We start from the raw sequence: 17,055 nt of genomic DNA on the forward strand, positions 1-17,055 counted from the left end.
CCGTTTTAACCATAGTACATCCCTAGCCGCCAACTAAAACTATGAAATTGAAATTATAAGGGTTGAACCACTATACCGATTCCAGATCAACCCATGAGAGTTAACTATGATTCCAAATTAGTACACTTGGTTTGGTTCGAGTCAAAAGTGACTATTCTATTTCTATAAGTATAAAAAAAATGTAAGAAAAAAAAAATTAATAATAATATAATGATTCATATGGTTGGTGAGTGGAGATTCACGAAGTCTGCATTTGGGGGCTGTGAAAGCTAAGAAAATGGAAAAATACTGAATTTCTGCTCTCGTTTGACTCTTCCCTATATATACACTACACTCTCACCACCTTCAGATTCACACACAATCCAACCATTCCTTCTCCCTCATCGTTGAGCTTTGCGAGTGCTGTTTAACTCATCCGTTATTTCCTTCGTTTCCTCAACTGAGATGGCCAAGAATGTCGGGATCCTCGCCATGGAAATCTACTTTCCTCCGACTTGCATCCAGCAGGTGAGGATAGCTCTCCAAATTTCTGTTTTATTTAACAAATTTTGAACCCAAGTGCCTAAACCATGCCTAAACTGTTCAGTTTGTTGTGTGTGTTTCGTGCTCATAGTGCTTTGCTGTTTGATTTTTTGCGTGTGTGTATGTTTATAGGTTATTGATGGAAAAAAAATTGATTGTGTGTGCGTCATCGTTTGTTTTGCTCCGATTTCTCTGATTTGTTGAATGGATCCATCTCTTGATTTGAATTTTTCTCTGCTGTGGAGCTTCGGTTCTCTGTCTCAATCAATCTCATTAGGCCGTTTTTGCTTTTATTTTTCTGGACTCTAAGAGTTTCAGATTTTAGAGAAAAATCAAATTTCAGATTCACTTTGAACAAACTTTGCATCGTCGTCTCCTTTTTTATGTGCTGCGTTCCTGATTGTTGGGAGGGAAAGCGGATCTTAGCATATCTATATGAATTGATGCTTTAGATGATTTCTTAGTTTTTTTATTTGAAGGGGATGTGGTTTCTTATCTTTAGATACTCATTAGCACGATTGTTACTGAAAATCTTAAGAATTTAGTTTTTTTTTTTAATTTAAGTAAAAGTATGCGTTGAGCTGGATTATTCAATTTGTTATATCATGCGTTGCAGGAGGTGTTGGAAGCTCACGATGGAGCAAGCAAAGGGAAGTACACAATTGGGCTTGGACAAGATTGCATGGCATTTTGTTCGGAGGTCGAAGATGTCATTTCCATGAGGTAATGAATCGATATGTCCACACGAAAAAACAGCTCTTTGTTGTGTTTGGGTTGATTGTATAATTGTATATTAGTGATGATGTTGACCTGCATTGTCGTATGGAACATATATTGAAAGATTATGGTTGGCTTTTGGTAGCATGATGATTATATAGGCCTTTTTTGGTAGTTAAAGTGGATTTTCTGGATTAAAACATGATCTTGCATCCAATTTTCTTGTTAAAAAAAGTGAATGTTCATTATCTATCAATTTATGTAGTACTTGGATAGAATACCCTTAAGTTGGAAAATAATCTATCTGTCTTTTTCCTTTTTTTTTGCTGAATCTTAATTTACAAAGTTTTATGTGTATGTCATAAACTCTATATTCTCTGTAAGATGTTTTCATATTGCTCTAATTCCAAAATGTAACCAGAAGGGAATAATTATTTCACAAATCTATGGCATCAGATGATGATTAGATATGGTTTGGCAAAGAACTTTAACGGTATATGAACTTAGAACTAATATTCTACCTTCCGTTCACTTGCTTAGTTACACAAACCAAAAGTAGACAAGTAGTAAATAAGAATGACTCCATAAGATTATGGTTACCTTGAATTTTCTATCTTATTTTAATCTTTTGAACTTTCAGCATGACAGCGGTTACTTCACTTCTAGAAAAGTACAATGTTGATCCTAAGCTGATTGGACGTCTTGAAGTGGGAAGTGAGACTGTACTCGACAAAAGTAAATCCATCAAGACATTTTTAATGCCGATCTTCGAGGTATTTTGGTTTATTTTCTACATTTGAACTACACAAGCTACAATAACATTTTCTACTTTTCTGGTTTATCATGAATATATTAGAGGTCATATTATGGCAGCTTATAAATTTTCCATGTGCATGAACAGAAATGTGGCAATACTGACATCGAAGGTGTTGACTCAAGCAATGCTTGCTATGGAGGAACAGCAGCACTGTTTAACTGTGTCAATTGGGTGGAAAGTAGCTCTTGGGATGGAAGATATGGGCTTGTTGTCTGCACCGACAGTGCGGTATGTTCATCATCTTTATTACCTTCTATATTTGGATTTAAATTTTAAAGGTGTTGAATAATTAAGCAAAAAATAAAAGTAGCCAATTTTTTTTGTCTCTTGATATTATTTGTTGATAAAACACTGGTGCTGATTTAGATTCTATTAAATATCACATGTTTTTGTTTTGTTCTTTACCCTTTTGCATCGTTTGACAGGTATATGCCGAGGGACCAGCTAGGCCTACTGGTGGGGCTGCAGCCATTGCCATGCTAATAGGACCAAATGCGCCTATTGCTTTTGAAAGCAAGCTTAGGTCGAGTCACATGGCTCATGTTTATGATTTTTACAAGCCTGACCTTGCCAGTGAATATCCAGTAATTTTCTTCTAAGTCCCTTTTTCTCTTACATATACTTTTGTTGTCAGAAATGCCGGAATCTTGTAGTTGGTGTTATGAAAGTGATGTACTCATACAAATTCACCACATTATTTGTTTGTTTCTCTTACAGTTGAAGTTATGCTTGTAGGTTGTTGATGGCAAGCTTTCTCAGACTTGTTACCTTATGGCACTGGATGCTTGTTACAAAGGCTTCTGTCAAAAGTAAGTTCACTTGACAATTGACTTGCTTTTGCATTTCTATTCTTTATCACCGGTATTAACTTTTATGTACAATATAGGTTTGAGAAGCAGGAGGGCATGCAGTTCTCGATCTTGGATGCGGACTACTTTGTATTTCATTCTCCATACAACAAGGTACTTTATGTAAACCGGGGTCCTGCTTAACAGAGTTCAGAGTTTTTAGTGTTCCCGTTTTCTCCTGAGAAAAAGACGCTTTGTTGACATTTTTCTTGAAACCTGCAGCTTGTACAGAAGAGCTTCTCTAGATTGTTGTTCAATGACTTTACGAGGGAGGCCAGGTAAACATTATCTTCATCTCTAGAGTGTTGACGACTTACTTGTCACAAGTTTCTGCTTATCTAACTCTATGGTATGATTTTTCAGTTCCATTGATGAGGCTGCTAAAGAAAAGCTGTCACCATTTTCATCATTGAGCAACGAGGAAAGCTACCAAAGTCGCGATCTTGAGAAGGTCTGAATCATTTTCCCATTTTCTCAATTTATGTTGATGATAGTCTATTGCTCTACCACTTTTGTGCTAAGATACAAACAATCTTTGGGCTAGCTAAGATACAAACAATCTTTGGGCTAACGTGAATCTTTTTACAGGCATCTCAACAAGTCGCAAAACCTTTCTTCGAGACCAAGGTGCAACCATCTACTCTTATCCCAAAACAAGTTGGGAACATGTACACAGCATCACTCTACGCTGCATTTGCTTCCCTCATCCACAACAAAAGCAGCACCCTGGTAAACATCCGTTGATCTCATGGAATCAGCTTCGTTGGCTTTATGAATGCTGTCAGTACTAAATATGAGATATTCATTTGATAGATTTTGTCATTTGTTTCTTCAGGCAGGGCAGAGGGTCATATTGTTTTCCTACGGGAGTGGTCTGTCAGCCACTATGTTCTCTCTCCGTTTCACCGAGGGAGAAAAGCCTTTCAACCTGTCCAACATTGCATCTATCATGAACGTTTCGGAGAAGCTGAAGTCGAGGCATGAGGTATGTTGGAACTCTAGGCCTCTTATTCAAATGTTTATTCTTGGTGGAGATAGTTGTTGATAAACACTCTTCCCATATGCAGTTCCCACCAGAAAAATTCGTCGAACTGATGCAGCTCATGGAGCACAGATATGGAGGCAAAGACTTCGTCACGACCAAGGACTGCAGCCTTCTTGCACCAGGTACATACTATCTCACTGAAGTCGACTCCAAATACCGGAGATTCTACGCCAAGAAGGCGATTGCAAACGGCTCCGTTGCCAACGGCCACTGAAGATGTCTTATGCCATAAAGCTGGCTTTTCTTCTGCCTAGTTAATTCAGCATATAGAGAAATAATCTATTTTCATTGTTTGATAACAAGCGTTTGAGTTGGTTTGACAGATGAATTATTATCTGTAGTTTATTCGAGTCTATATTTTATTGTTTTTCTCTCTATGATTCTGGAAAAGAACCATCATAGATGGGTGTATTCTGTTCTACATCTTAATGGATTCAATTAATCATACATAAAGTTTGCACTCTCTTTATTATCCAATCCAATTTTTCACAAAAAAATTGCTAACAATTTTCACCAAAAATAACGTAAAACAAATATAAAATAAGTGATTTTTCAGGCAATTTGTACTAAAATGAAAAAAGGGTAAATTATCCAACTGCCAAACCAAAATTGAAAGGTCGAGATCCAAATAAACGGTTCCATGCTACCACCACTCCTCTCTCTTCACCTTTTACAACGCAATCGCCACCTCCGCCGCTGTTGATCAGGTATCATCATCAACGCCGCTTCTTCTTCGCACCTCTCTTGCTTGTATTTACAAAAAAATAATCAAATTGAATCAAGGCATTTATGTTAGGTTGTCAATCTGCGGTTGGTAATGTTTCAGATGTGTGATTACTGAAGCACAATTTCCCTAATTCTGTTGTTCTAACCTTTTTTGTTGCATAATCTTCCTTTTATTTTCTAATCTCTTAGTCCGAGCTAAAAAAACCACTTAAACATCGATTCAGCATATTTATCTGATGTATTTTCACATCCCCTGAATTCACCTATGCCAAATCTGACAGAAGCTGCGAAAAAGTTGAAGATTCATAAGATCTAAGGTAGATATGTCAATCAATTGACATAATAAAGTTTAGTGTTTTCATGTTTGCCTGTGATAATTGAACCCATAAACACATCTACTTAAAGAAAACGAAATGCACCTTTTTATTGTTATAAATCTGATATGTGGCTGAAATAGATAGTTGAATATTGTAGATACTATTTATGCTATTGATCTGTGAAATACATGTCATGATCACATTCATATTTTGCAATAAATTTCCTGGTAATTTAAATAATGACGAAAATATCCCTAATAAATGGTGCAAAAAGGAATGCTATCAAAATTCAAACTACTGTTCTCAAATTTTGTTAAAGTAAATTAGTATAGATAAATGGAGCCTATGTAGTAAATGTAGTAAAGGTATTTTAATAGACGTTTGAGATCACGACTGTTCTGTTTTCGTGTTGCATCTGAAAAAACAAATGCTTCATCTCTAAATTATATTTTGTGGAGAACAGATTTGAATTCATCATATTATATGGCTACATTTTAACTTACTCATCTTGTTGTGCTTCTGCTTACATGTCATGAAAAAATATGCTGGGATGATTGCTGGCTAAATTTCTAAGTTGTTAAGCTGATCCCTTGTGATGTTTTGTTTCATTGCAGAGTGAATATAGCTTTAGAAAAATAATGGACCGGCTAACTGTGAATGCACGCCTCATGATTGTCTCTGATCTTGATCATACGATGGTGAGTCTCAGTAGTAAATATTGATATTTTATTCAGAGGGGACTGCACTAATGAGTGATGATATACTGCAGGTTGATCATCATGATCCCGAGAATCTCTCACTTCTTAGATTCAATACCTTGTGGGAAGCAAATTACCGTAGTAACTCTTTGCTAGTTTTCTCCACCGGGAGGTCACCCACACTATACAAGGAATTGAGGAAAGAGAAGCCCATGCTAACCCCTGATATCACAATAATGTCTGTGGTAACTGAAATAACTTACGGTAACTCTATGGAACCGGATAACGGTTGGGTTGAATGTTTAAATCAGAAATGGGATAGGAATATAGTTCTTGAAGAGACAAGCAAGATTTCAGAGCTTACTCTTCAGGTATGGCTATTGGAATATCTTAAACCTGGTTATTCCATATTTGGCATACAAGTGGATGACACTATTTTATTTCCTAATGTTTGAGCTGCCTATACATGAGGTTACTTATTCTATGGCATGATGCAGTCTGAGACAGAGCAACGACCACACAAAGTGAGCTTTTATGTTCAGAAAGACAAGGCTGAAGATATTACAAGATCTGTTTCGGCTTGCTTAAAAAAACGTGGGGTATGACTTGCAGTATAATAGTTCAAACTTTGATGGTGCCACGTCTCTATTTCGGTCTTGAATTTCATTCACATTGCCCCAAACTTTTCCAGTTTGTGCTTGTTGTCTAATATACCTCTACTGCAATAAAGTCATTTCTTCTAGCTAGATTGTCAGTCCTTACCTCAGATTTCTTTTTTTTGGTCTCACTAGTTATAGCCTTTTCATGCTGATTTTTCAGTTGGATGTCAAAATAATATATAGTGGAGGTATGGACTTGGACATTTTGCCTCAATGTGCTGGAAAAGGGCAAGCACTTGCTTATTTGCACGATAAGTTTAAGGCTGAGGGCAAATTACCTGAAAACACACTTGTTTGTGGCGACTCTGGAAATGATGCTGATCTATATACTATCCCAGATGTACATGGTGTCATGGTAAGTATTTCACCTAAAGTTGTGAAGCAAGCTTGTGTTAGTCTGTAAATGGAAGCTTTTCTAACTTTTTTTGAGTCTGCAGGTCAGTAATGCCCAGGAAGAATTGCTGCAGTGGCACGGTATATATGCAAAAAACAATCCTAAAATAATTCATGCAAAGGAGAGATGTGCAGCGGGTATTATAGAAGCCATCGGCCACTTCAATCTAGGTCCATGTATATCTCCTAGAGATGTTACAGACTTATCTGATTCTAAGTTGGAGACCTTCGATCCTGCTTATGAAGTTGTGAAGTTTTACTTGTTTTATGAGCGGTGGAGACTTGCTGAAGTTGAAAATTCGGAGCTTTATTTGGCAAATCTGAAGGCAGTTTGTGTATGTTTGGCTTTGCTTTTTAATTCTAGTTTCTAGTCCAAATGCACTGATATATATATAGTATCTCTTTAATTTCTGTTTTTCTGTTGAAGTGTGAAAAGAAAACCAGTTTTATATACCTTTTCTGTTGAAGTGTGCAGGATCTAAACTGCTTGATTCCTGTCACATACATTCACCAGAGATCTTTGGCTTTACATGTTCATCCAACATTTTTATTATAAATAGAACTTATGTTTCCTTTGTAGCTTTATCAGACCAATTCTGCCACGACCACTTCATTCTTAACTTGTGTCTTACTGCTTATTTAATGTTTTCACTTTGAAGTCCTTTGCCGTAGGCTTCATCCTTAATTATGCTCTTGCAGAGTAAATCTGGGATTTTTGTTCATCCTTCTGGAATTGAAAAGCATCTCCATGAATGTGTGGATTCACTAAGAACCTCTTACGGGGACCAAAAAGGCCAGCCATTTCGTGTTTGGGTAGATCAGGTTTTACCTGTGCTGGTTGGGTCAGACTCATGGCTGGTGAAGTTTAAGAAATGGGAGCAATCAGGTGATAGTATAATCCTATTGTGTTTGTACCAAATCATTGCTTTAAAAATGCTAGCTTTTTCTACATAGTTGTTCAGTTAGCTATACTAAATATCCGCCTTTTCCTGACCATCACCTGACCCTTTGTGTTGGAGCTTCTTGATGCAAGCATCAAACTCAACTGCATTTTCAAATAATAGTTATGGTTGACTAGGGTTGTGAATGGTACATGGCAGAGGTTCATATTCATGCCGAAGCTAAAGTTAAGGCCATTGGAAAGCTGGTATCTTGTAATTAGCTATAATACGCATTAAAAGGCTTAATGATTTACGAATTTACTGTTCATATATTTCCAAAGCATTTTTCTTATGTCCATTTTTGTGAAGTCGGAGAGTTCTATAAGGTAGTAGTATTTGATATTGGCATATTATAGGTCTACAAATTCTTCAATGCTCATTGTTTCCGTCTTCCTTCATCTTTTGCAGGTGGAGAGCGGCTATGTTGTTTGACCACTGCTTTATTAAGTTCAAAAGTAAGTTGCTAGTCTCGAGTCGAACTTTCTTGCTTTCTATATTCGTAATGTTTTGCAATACCTTCTGCAATTTGGCCTCAGGATGTGACCGTGGCTGATGGCTTAACTTGGGTGCATGTCCATCAAACATGGTTCAAGGAAGCAGGCCCAGGTGGTGACGCACAGTGGTTGTTCTAGTAATCTAGTCTCTCTCTCTCTCTCCAAATAAATGTAAAAGATATGCTACTACTCAGAGCTGTTAAGTTTTTCTATTGCTGATGTTCATGTATTCATCATCCAACCATGTGAGGATGGATTGACACACAATACCCTAGTTTTCTATATACATGTATTTGATATTGTTGATATACATGCACTAAATAATTACTACTTGCATCTCTTGCTTATTTCTTCTATTACTGATGGTTCACTTGTTACAACCAGCAATATAAAGATGGATAAACATTTTTATCACTACCTTTTTATGTTTGTTACAACTAAATCCGAACACAACGCATCATGGATTTATATGAATTTCTTAAGTTTATTGCCATCATATAGACAAGGAAGAGAAAGTATTCAACCAGTCTGTGCTTGAATTTAGACAACTGTTTTATTTAATATAAGTGGAAACAGCTTGGCTGCTAGAGACATGGGACTTAACAGCCCCTTTCTTGTTGCCATAAAATGAAAACACTATCTAACACCCTGGTGGCCTTGAGTGCAGCTTGGCTACGTTCAAGGACTCATCCCCAGGTAACAGATCATTATTGATGCATTTAATCAGAAAATGTGCAGCTTAATCTTGGTGCTGCCTCCACTTGATGAGTCTTCTCCGACAGAACTATGGAAGTGGTTTGCGATGTGCAACACCTCCAACTTTCTGGTACACAGAAGAACGGCGGGGAGATGCAGATACCGAATCATCCTCAAGATTGTAAGGAGCGCCAGGGATGTAGTTGTAGACTGCAAGTGGCGTCCTGACCAAATGCGTTCCATTTTCCTCCACCCAGTAGATTGCAGTTGAGGTGATTGGCTGCTGTGAAATGGCTGGTCCAGTGACATTAACTGTGAATGTTTGGGTTTCTCCAACTGCTGAGAATTTTAGGACGGAGGGTTCAATTGTAATGTTAAACAGATGTTGTGTTGGCATGCCGAACAATGCTCCTATGTCGAAAATAGCAGCGTATGTTGAGTTTGCTGCACCAACGTTGGTTACTTTTCTGGTGAAGGTGGCGGAAATCGGCTGGTTGTCTTCAACATATAGTGAGAATGAAGGGTAGTTGAGATCCCATGCTCTTCCGGGTTTTATACCATCGCAAGTGCTGTTATCTCCTGTCACTAGCCTCAGAGTGGAACTGTTGTATCCCTGTTTGCAGAGGAAGTTAACGTAGTCTGCTTCTGATGCATCAAATACAAGTCCAGGATCGACTGCAGCAGCTGGGTTGATCTGGCCCGAACCATAAGCGAATTCAAGATCCTCACTTTTAGACGGGTCCATGACATAAGCTGATCATCAAGGAAAGATTGGCATCAACAAAAGTGTTCATCAACTCTTCAGACATATTTGATTGTATGAGCGCAGATAAGGTAATTCACTCACCTGTAGTCATGAGGGCTGATTTAATGGCAGCCGGCGACCATTTGGGGTGAGCAGCTTTGACGTAGGCAGCAGCACCACTGGCATGAGGGCAAGACATGGATGTGCCAGAAATGATGTTGAAGAGTGTGCTTCTCGTGTCGCCATAGTAGATTGAGGATGGTGACAGAGGAGACCATCCAGCCAGAATGTCGACACCAGGTGCTGTGATGTCAGGCTTGAGAATGTCTGGAGAGATGGGGCTCGGCCCTCTGGAAGAAAACGAAACAACATCGGGAGCCATGGCGTCTTTCCATGCCTCAGTGAAGAAAATGGTTGCAATGGGATTCCTGAAATGGGGAAATGTGTTACATAATCTGTTCTTAATTATTGAAGAGAGTTAAATTTAAGGTTACTCACTCTGTGCTTCTGATGTATTCAAGAACACTCTTCCCTTCTGAGGGGCTGACGAGTGCAGTTGGCAGAGGCCAGCTGAAGGCAACGTCGAGGTTTTCAACGTTTACATCAGACATGATGTTTCCAACACCGTTAGCTAGAAGAACACCAGAACCATCCCAGATTGTGTCACAGTACACAATTTTACCAGACACTATATCAGCATTCATGGCTCCAGTTAGGCACCAGCCGGCGATTTCTGGATTGGCACCGACAGTGTAGTTGGCAGCATCTCCTCCCCATATCAGAGGGTAAGTAGTCCCATTGAGCTCAAACGTATTGATGTTGATTCCCTTTCATTTAATGAAGTTCAGTTTGTTGGATTCAGAAGATGATTTAGTTTTTAAGAATGTGTTGTGTGAGACTTACAGTAAAGATTTGGCCATTTCCGAGTTGCATTCTGGCAACTAATTTTCTGTCAATGGTGCTGGCAGCAACTGTGAGACTCCATGGAGAATAGTTCGAAACTGACACAGGGAAAGGACCAGAATTTCCAGCGGAGTTTGATGTGAGAATTCCATTCTTCATGGCGTGGAAGGATCCAATGGCGATACAGTCATCAAAATAATCGAGAGGCCAGCCTGCTCCCAACGAAACAGAGATGACATCCACTCCATCTGCGATTGCATCATCAAAGGCTTTAAGGATGTCTGCATCACCGCATCCATCCATCCAGCAGACTTTGTACACTGCAATCCGTGAATTCGGGACACCTCCTCGTGCCTTCCCGGCTGCCACACCAAAGTAGCTTGCATCGACCTCAACCCCTGCAGCAGTTGATGCAGTGTGTGTTCCGTGTCCTTCTGTGTCTCTTGGTGAAGGGACTTCTCCTTCATAGTAATCGTCGCCACTGTGATAGAATCTTGCTCCGATGATCTTACTGCACTCAGAATGGCAAGAGAATTTTGAATCAGCCAATCAATCTTATGTATTGTTAGATAAAGAAGAGAATGTTTACTTATTGCAAGTGAAATTCGCTCCTGTGCATGCTCCCTTCCATTTAGTTGGTGGAGAAGTGAAACCGGAATCGTTGAAACTCGGATGCTCCGGCCAGACTCCTACAGAAGACACCATTCAGAGGATGTAATAACATAAAATTGTATATCATAGGAAATAGAAACAACCAGTGAAGTTAGTTACCAGTGTCGAGGAGGCCGATGACAACATCTGATTCAGGTGCTGCTCCGAGCTTGTCTGTGGTGAGATTCAAGAAATCCCAAGATCTCGTAGTGTGAAGCTTGTGCTTGCGGCTTGGATTGACTGAAACCACTCCTTCCATTTCTGCACGAATCTATTGACTTAAAACCTATACTGTCTGAATGAATATCTTTGGTTGTTTTGTAGCTTCAAGATAAATTTATCTCACCTGAAATTCTAGCAGCTTCCTCAGCAGTGAGCTTTGCTGCAAATCCATTGAAACTTCTTCCATAGCTATGGACTAGGGAGTCTTTGGCTGCCGAAGCACTGAACCATATTTCAAACAAGGATCAGTTCTCATCTATCTAAGTACTAGTAGTAAGGTAGATGAAGCTATAATCCTGATTCAGCTTATTTATGTTCATGTCTGTGTTTGGATACAAACCTTCCAAGCACTCTATGCAACATCCCATGATGCTTGGAAGCAACTGATAGTCCTTCTTGAGGTTTATCTCCCATGTAGACAACATGAAGCTGCATAGAGAACACTTACGTTCCGATCGAGATTGAGATTGAGATCGAGAGGGAGAGAGATTCGTAAAATTTGGAGTTACTTACCTTTCTTTCTAGGCAGTGGCAGTTGAGCACAAGGGCTGAAAGCACCAAAGGATAGAGAAGTGAAAACAGCCCGGTTTTCGTCATCTCGAATAGGATCAGTTGGTATGTTGAGATGATTTTGATATTCTGAAGAGCTGTGGTTTATATAGGAATGGTTTTGATGATTGTTTCCTCCGCATGGTTTTGATAATCTTAACTGGCAATCAAATGCAGCAGCAGGCTTCCTGTCTTCTTCTGTATTTTTATAGTATTTGAAGAATTTATTGTTGAGTAGATTTTTAATTTATTTGGGTTCTGTTGTTTGTTACAAACAATGTATGCACGCATTGTTGAGGATGCTTTGTTTTTTATAACTTAATCGGCGTTTACTTTTCATAATTGATAATATATAGTATTAGTACTTGAGTAAGGTAGCTTAACTTATATATATAGAGTAAAAATTATCCAAGGGACTTGCATGGGATATTTCGAAATTTAAATAAATCTTGATAAATAATTTAGTATTATCATTATCTGTTTAAGCTGCACCTCATGAATTGTAAATGCCCCTAAATCATTAACCAAGTCTATTAAGTGGAGTGTATTTTTGTTCCATTCCATTGTTGCATATTAATCGATTAAGGATATTAATCAAAACAGGTGTTAGTATAGAAAGAGTATATGATTATTAAAATTGAAGGAATTATAGGATTTATTGGAAGAAAGAATTTCTGCAATTTTCTGTGGATTCTTTAAATTAATCCTTTAACGACTATTTTCTAACAACAAATACCAGTGTAACTATATATATTGGAGTATATTTTGTATATTACACATAAAATTATATTTGTTGCAAAGGGTGAAGATTGGACTTGGGAGTATATATTTTGTATATTAGTAGTATATTACACATAAATTATACTTGTTCAAGATAAGGGTGAAGATTGGACTTGGATTGGTGGGGTGCGCAAGACCCATGCAATATTGCAACATATGAGCGAGTGCAAAGATCCAAATAGCAAGCTACCTTGATAGATCTTTGCCCTTTAAATATAAATTTAATATTGTGTGAGCCGATGGTCACATATCAAATATAAACTGACAAGAACAGATACACTTGGGCAAGAAAAGCATGAGCTTATTAGTTCATGGACCTCTCCCTTTTATTCCACCTTTTTAAAGCCAACTTTCTTCTCATACTCAATGTGGGAAATTTAGCCACGGATTAATATTTATTATATACAGGATAAATATATTCACATTTCTCTAAAATACGTAAAGAGGTGAATACTTATTTTGTGAATGCACCTTATATTTGGATGTACTCATGGTTTTAGTGTTCGATAAATGGAATTCATAGTACTATAGTAGCCTCATTATATCATACGCTTTCTTCATCAAAATAACAAGGCAAGCAAAAAACAAAACATGCAAACACTGTTTTCACATTGTTGTAAATACACATTATTATACATAAAACTTTTGAAAGTATTGAATCTATATATAATATACCTCTTGAACAAGAAATTCTATGAATACGATGAAAATACAGGCTGCAATGTGTCAAAACCAAGATATAGGAAGCCTCCTGCATTGGATTGCCAGTTAAGATCAGAAACAACCACCAAAACCATTCCTATATAAACCACAACTCTTCAGAAGATAAAAACCATCTCAACAAACCAACAGAGTCTATTTGAGATGGCGAAAACAGGGCTGTTTTCACTTCTCTATCCTTTGTTACTTGCAGCCCTTGTGCTCAACTGCCACTGCCTAGAAAGAAAGGTAAGTAACTCCAAATTTTACGAATCTCTCTCCCTCTCGATCTCAATCTCAATCTCAATCTCGATCGGAACCTAAGTGTTCTCTATGCAGCTTCATGTTGTCTACATGGGAGATAAACCTCAAGAAGGACTATCAGTTGCTTCCAAGCATCATGGGATGTTGCATAGAGTACTTGGAAGGTTTGCTTCCAAACATAAACATGAATAATAATTTTATTGAATCAAGATTATAGCTTCATCTACCTTACTACTAGTACTTAGATATATGAGAACTGATCCTTGTTTGAAATATGGTTCAGTGCTTCGGCAGCCAAAGACTCCCTAGTCCATAGCTATGGAAGAAGTTTCAATGGATTTGCAGCAAAGCTCACTGCTGAGGAAGCTGCTAGAATTTCAGGTGAGATAAATTTATCTTGAAGCTACAAAACAACCAAAGATATTCATTCAGACAGTATAGGTTTTAAGTCAATAGATTCGTGCAGAAATGGAAGGAGTGGTTTCAGTCAATCCAAGCCGCAAGCACAAGCTTCACACTACGAGATCTTGGGATTTCTTGAATCTCACCACAGACAAGCTCGGAGCAGCACCTGAATCAGATGTTGTCATCGGCCTCCTCGACACTGGTAACTAACTTCACTGGTTGTTTCTATTTCCTATGATATACAATTTTATGTTATTACATCCTCTGAATGGTGTCTTCTGTAGGAGTCTGGCCGGAGCATCCGAGTTTCAACGATTCCGGTTTCACTTCTCCACCAACTAAATGGAAGGGAGCATGCACAGGAGCGAATTTCACTTGCAATAAGTAAACATTCTCTTCTTTATCTAACAATACATAAGATTGATTGGCTGATTCAAAATTCTCTTGCCATTCTGAGTGCAGTAAGATCATCGGAGCAAGATTCTATCACAGTGGCGACGATTACTATGAAGGAGAAGTCCCTTCACCAAGAGACACAGAAGGACATGGAACACACACTGCATCAACTGCTGCAGGGGTTGAGGTCGATGCAAGCTACTTTGGTGTGGCAGCCGGGAAGGCACGAGGAGGTGTCCCGAATTCACGGATTGCAGTGTACAAAGTCTGCTGGATGGATGGGTGCGGTGATGCAGACATCCTTAAAGCCTTTGATGATGCAATCGCAGATGGAGTGGATGTCATCTCTGTTTCGTTGGGAGCAGGCTGGCCTCTCGATTATTTTGATGACTGTATCGCCATTGGATCCTTCCACGCCATGAAGAATGGAATTCTCACATCAAACTCCGCTGGAAATTCTGGTCCTTTCCCTGTGTCAGTTTCGAACTATTCTCCATGGAGTCTCACAGTTGCTGCCAGCACCATTGACAGAAAATTAGTTGCCAGAATGCAACTCGGAAATGGCCAAATCTTTACTGTAAGTCTCACACAACACATTCTTAAAAACTAAATCATCTTCTGAATCCAACAAACTGAACTTCATTAAATGAAGGGAATCAACATCAATACGTTTGAGCTCAATGGGACTACTTACCCTCTGATATGGGGAGGAGATGCTGCCAACTACACTGTCGGTGCCAATCCAGAAATTGCCGGCTGGTGCCTAACTGGAGCCATGAATGCTGATATAGTGTCTGGTAAAATTGTGTACTGTGACACAATCTGGGATGGTTCTGGTGTTCTTCTAGCTAATGGTGTTGGAAACATCATGTCTGATGTAAACGTTGAAAACCTCGACGTTGCCTTCAGCTGGCCTCTGCCAACTGCACTCGTCAGCCCCTCAGAAGGGAAGAGTGTTCTTGAATACATCAGAAGCACAGAGTGAGTAACCTTAAATTTAACCCTCTTCAATAATTAAGACCAGATTATGTAACACATTTTCCCATTTCAGGAATCCCATTGCAACCATTTTCTTCACTGAGGCATGGAAAGACGCCATGGCTCCCGATGTTGTTTCGTTTTCTTCCAGAGGGCCGAGCCCCATCTCTCCAGACATTCTCAAGCCTGACATCACAGCACCTGGTGTCGACATTCTGGCTGGATGGTCTCCTCTGTCACCATCCTCAATCTACTATGGCGACACGAGAAGCACACTCTTCAACATCATTTCTGGCACATCCATGTCTTGCCCTCATGCCAGTGGTGCTGCTGCCTACGTCAAAGCTGCTCACCCCAAATGGTCGCCGGCTGCCATTAAATCAGCCCTCATGACTACAGGTGAGTGAATTACCTTATCTGCGCTCATACAATCAAATATGTCTGAAGAGTTGATGAACACTTTTGTTGATGCCAATCTTTCCTTGATGATCAGCTTATGTCATGGACCCGTCTAAAAGTGAGGATCTTGAATTCGCTTATGGTTCGGGCCAGATCAACCCAGCTGCTGCAGTCGATCCTGGACTTGTATTCGATGCATCAGAAGCAGACTACGTTAACTTCCTCTGCAAACAGGGATACAACAGTTCCACTCTGAGGCTAGTGACAGGAGATAACAGCACCTGCAACGGTATAAAACCCGGAAGAGCATGGGATCTCAACTACCCCTCATTTTCACTGTATGTCGAAGATGGCCAGCCGATTGATGCCACCTTCACCAGAAAAGTGACTAACGTTGGAGCAGCAAACTCAACCTACGTTGTTTTCACCAACCCAGGAGGAATCTTTGGCGCTCCAGGGCCATCACTATTCAACGTTACAGTTGAGCCCACCACCCTAAAATTCTCAGCAGTTGGAGAAACCCAAACTTTCACTGTTAATGTGACTGGACCAGCCATATCACAGCAGCCAATCACCTCAACTGCGATCTATTTGGCGGAAGCAAGCGGAACGCATATTGTCAGGGCCCCCCTCGCAGTCTACAACTATATCCCGGGTGCTCCTTACAATCTTGATGATAGTTCGGTATCTGCACGTTCTTCTGTGTACCAGAAAGTTGGGCGCGTCGCACATCGCACACCACTCCCATAGTTCTCTCAAGAAACCATGGCAATGAGAGGGCAGCACTAAGATTAAGCTGCACATTTTCTAATTAAATGCATCAATAATGATCTGTTGTTACCTGGCTGTGAGCCCTTGAATGTAGCCAAACTGCACTCAAGGCCACCAGGGTGTTAGTTAGTGTTTTCATCTTATGGCTACAATGTTTTTTTTTGTGTCATGCAGTTACAAATATAGGAGTACTGTATTAAATAAGGCTGTTGCCAAAATTCAAGAAACACATGAATTACTCTCTTCCCTGTCTGTTTGCACATCCAAGCATAAATCCATGCATTATTTGAATATTATACAATGAATAAATTCTACTCTTGAAACAGAGTATCTGTTCAGTCAATAGATGTTTTATGAAGCTTACGTAATCAGCCAAACACAGTTGAAAAAAAATTCTGGATTCAGGGAAATATATTCACT

The 17,055-nt window shown here is 39.2% G+C and overlaps 4 protein-coding genes and 1 pseudogene across 5 annotated transcripts; 3 read left to right on the forward strand and 2 right to left on the reverse strand.

Moving 5' to 3' along the window:
* Positions 1-245: 245 nt before the first annotated feature.
* LOC121796331 (hydroxymethylglutaryl-CoA synthase-like) lies at positions 246-4,402 on the forward strand. The gene is made up of 12 exons (XM_042195173.1): positions 246-507; positions 1,139-1,245; positions 1,880-2,012; positions 2,141-2,284; positions 2,482-2,640; positions 2,792-2,865; positions 2,943-3,018; positions 3,127-3,182; positions 3,268-3,355; positions 3,493-3,633; positions 3,740-3,889; positions 3,972-4,402. The coding sequence occupies exons 1-12, from the start codon at positions 445-447 to the stop codon at positions 4,161-4,163; spliced, it is 1,383 nt and encodes a 460-aa protein (XP_042051107.1). The 5' UTR covers positions 246-444; the 3' UTR covers positions 4,164-4,402.
* A 121-nt stretch (positions 4,403-4,523) lies between these two features.
* Positions 4,524-8,536, forward strand: LOC121796338 (sucrose-phosphatase 1-like). 2 transcript variants are annotated; one of them, XM_042195184.1, is made up of 10 exons: positions 4,549-4,656; positions 4,957-4,992; positions 5,607-5,690; positions 5,762-6,061; positions 6,188-6,289; positions 6,510-6,704; positions 6,787-7,077; positions 7,442-7,628; positions 8,092-8,138; positions 8,220-8,536. In XM_042195184.1, the coding sequence occupies exons 3-10, from the start codon at positions 5,631-5,633 to the stop codon at positions 8,313-8,315; spliced, it is 1,278 nt and encodes a 425-aa protein (XP_042051118.1). In that variant the 5' UTR covers positions 4,549-4,656; positions 4,957-4,992; positions 5,607-5,630; the 3' UTR covers positions 8,316-8,536. The 2 variants fall into 2 exon arrangements, with proteins under 2 accessions (XP_042051117.1, XP_042051118.1); XM_042195183.1 differs by lacking the exon at positions 4,957-4,992 and having other exon boundaries at positions 4,524-4,656.
* Positions 8,537-8,658: 122 nt separating this feature from the next.
* LOC121796390 (cucumisin-like) lies at positions 8,659-12,262 on the reverse strand. Its single transcript, XM_042195251.1, has 9 exons — positions 11,908-12,262; positions 11,735-11,823; positions 11,519-11,616; positions 11,293-11,433; positions 11,111-11,210; positions 10,522-11,032; positions 10,117-10,445; positions 9,721-10,046; positions 8,659-9,626 (listed from the first exon to the last, which is right to left on the reverse strand). The coding sequence occupies exons 1-9, from the start codon at positions 11,989-11,991 to the stop codon at positions 8,962-8,964; spliced, it is 2,343 nt and encodes a 780-aa protein (XP_042051185.1). The 5' UTR covers positions 11,992-12,262; the 3' UTR covers positions 8,659-8,961.
* A 582-nt stretch (positions 12,263-12,844) lies between these two features.
* On the reverse strand, positions 12,845-13,028 carry LOC121797556 (annotated as a pseudogene).
* A 294-nt stretch (positions 13,029-13,322) lies between these two features.
* LOC121796317 (cucumisin-like) lies at positions 13,323-16,990 on the forward strand. Its single transcript, XM_042195152.1, has 4 exons — positions 13,323-15,064; positions 15,140-15,468; positions 15,539-15,864; positions 15,959-16,990. The coding sequence occupies exons 1-4, from the start codon at positions 14,762-14,764 to the stop codon at positions 16,612-16,614; spliced, it is 1,614 nt and encodes a 537-aa protein (XP_042051086.1). The 5' UTR covers positions 13,323-14,761; the 3' UTR covers positions 16,615-16,990.
* Positions 16,991-17,055: the final 65 nt, after the last annotated feature.

Source organism: Salvia splendens, chromosome 3, assembly GCF_004379255.2.
Source record: "Salvia splendens isolate huo1 chromosome 3, SspV2, whole genome shotgun sequence".
Lineage (NCBI taxonomy): Eukaryota > Viridiplantae > Streptophyta > Magnoliopsida > Lamiales > Lamiaceae > Salvia > Salvia splendens.

Excerpts from the sequence above, each read along its gene's own strand:
- LOC121796338 (XM_042195183.1), top strand. The coding sequence starts at position 5,631 with ATGGACCGGCTAACTGTGAATGCACGCCTCATGATTGTCTCTGATCTT. Across the intron at positions 6,705-6,786 it reads CAGATGTACATGGTGTCATG|GTCAGTAATGCCCAGGAAGA; the intron begins GTAAGTATTTCA and ends TTGAGTCTGCAG. Across the intron at positions 8,139-8,219 it reads CTGCTTTATTAAGTTCAAAA|GATGTGACCGTGGCTGATGG; the intron begins GTAAGTTGCTAG and ends ATTTGGCCTCAG.
- LOC121796331 (XM_042195173.1), top strand. The coding sequence starts at position 445 with ATGGCCAAGAATGTCGGGATCCTCGCCATGGAAATCTACTTTCCTCCG. Across the intron at positions 3,019-3,126 it reads TTCATTCTCCATACAACAAG|CTTGTACAGAAGAGCTTCTC; the intron begins GTACTTTATGTA and ends TGAAACCTGCAG. Across the intron at positions 3,890-3,971 it reads AGCTGAAGTCGAGGCATGAG|TTCCCACCAGAAAAATTCGT; the intron begins GTATGTTGGAAC and ends TCCCATATGCAG.
- LOC121796390 (XM_042195251.1), bottom strand. The coding sequence starts at position 11,991 with ATGACGAAAACCGGGCTGTTTTCACTTCTCTATCCTTTGGTGCTTTCA. Across the intron at positions 10,446-10,521 it reads GAAATGGCCAAATCTTTACT|GGAATCAACATCAATACGTT; the intron begins GTAAGTCTCACA and ends ATTAAATGAAAG. Across the intron at positions 9,627-9,720 it reads ATCAGCCCTCATGACTACAG|CTTATGTCATGGACCCGTCT; the intron begins GTGAGTGAATTA and ends CTTGATGATCAG.
- LOC121796317 (XM_042195152.1), top strand. The coding sequence starts at position 14,762 with ATGGATGGGTGCGGTGATGCAGACATCCTTAAAGCCTTTGATGATGCA. Across the intron at positions 15,065-15,139 it reads GAAATGGCCAAATCTTTACT|GGAATCAACATCAATACGTT; the intron begins GTAAGTCTCACA and ends CATTAAATGAAG. Across the intron at positions 15,469-15,538 it reads GAATACATCAGAAGCACAGA|GAATCCCATTGCAACCATTT; the intron begins GTGAGTAACCTT and ends TTCCCATTTCAG.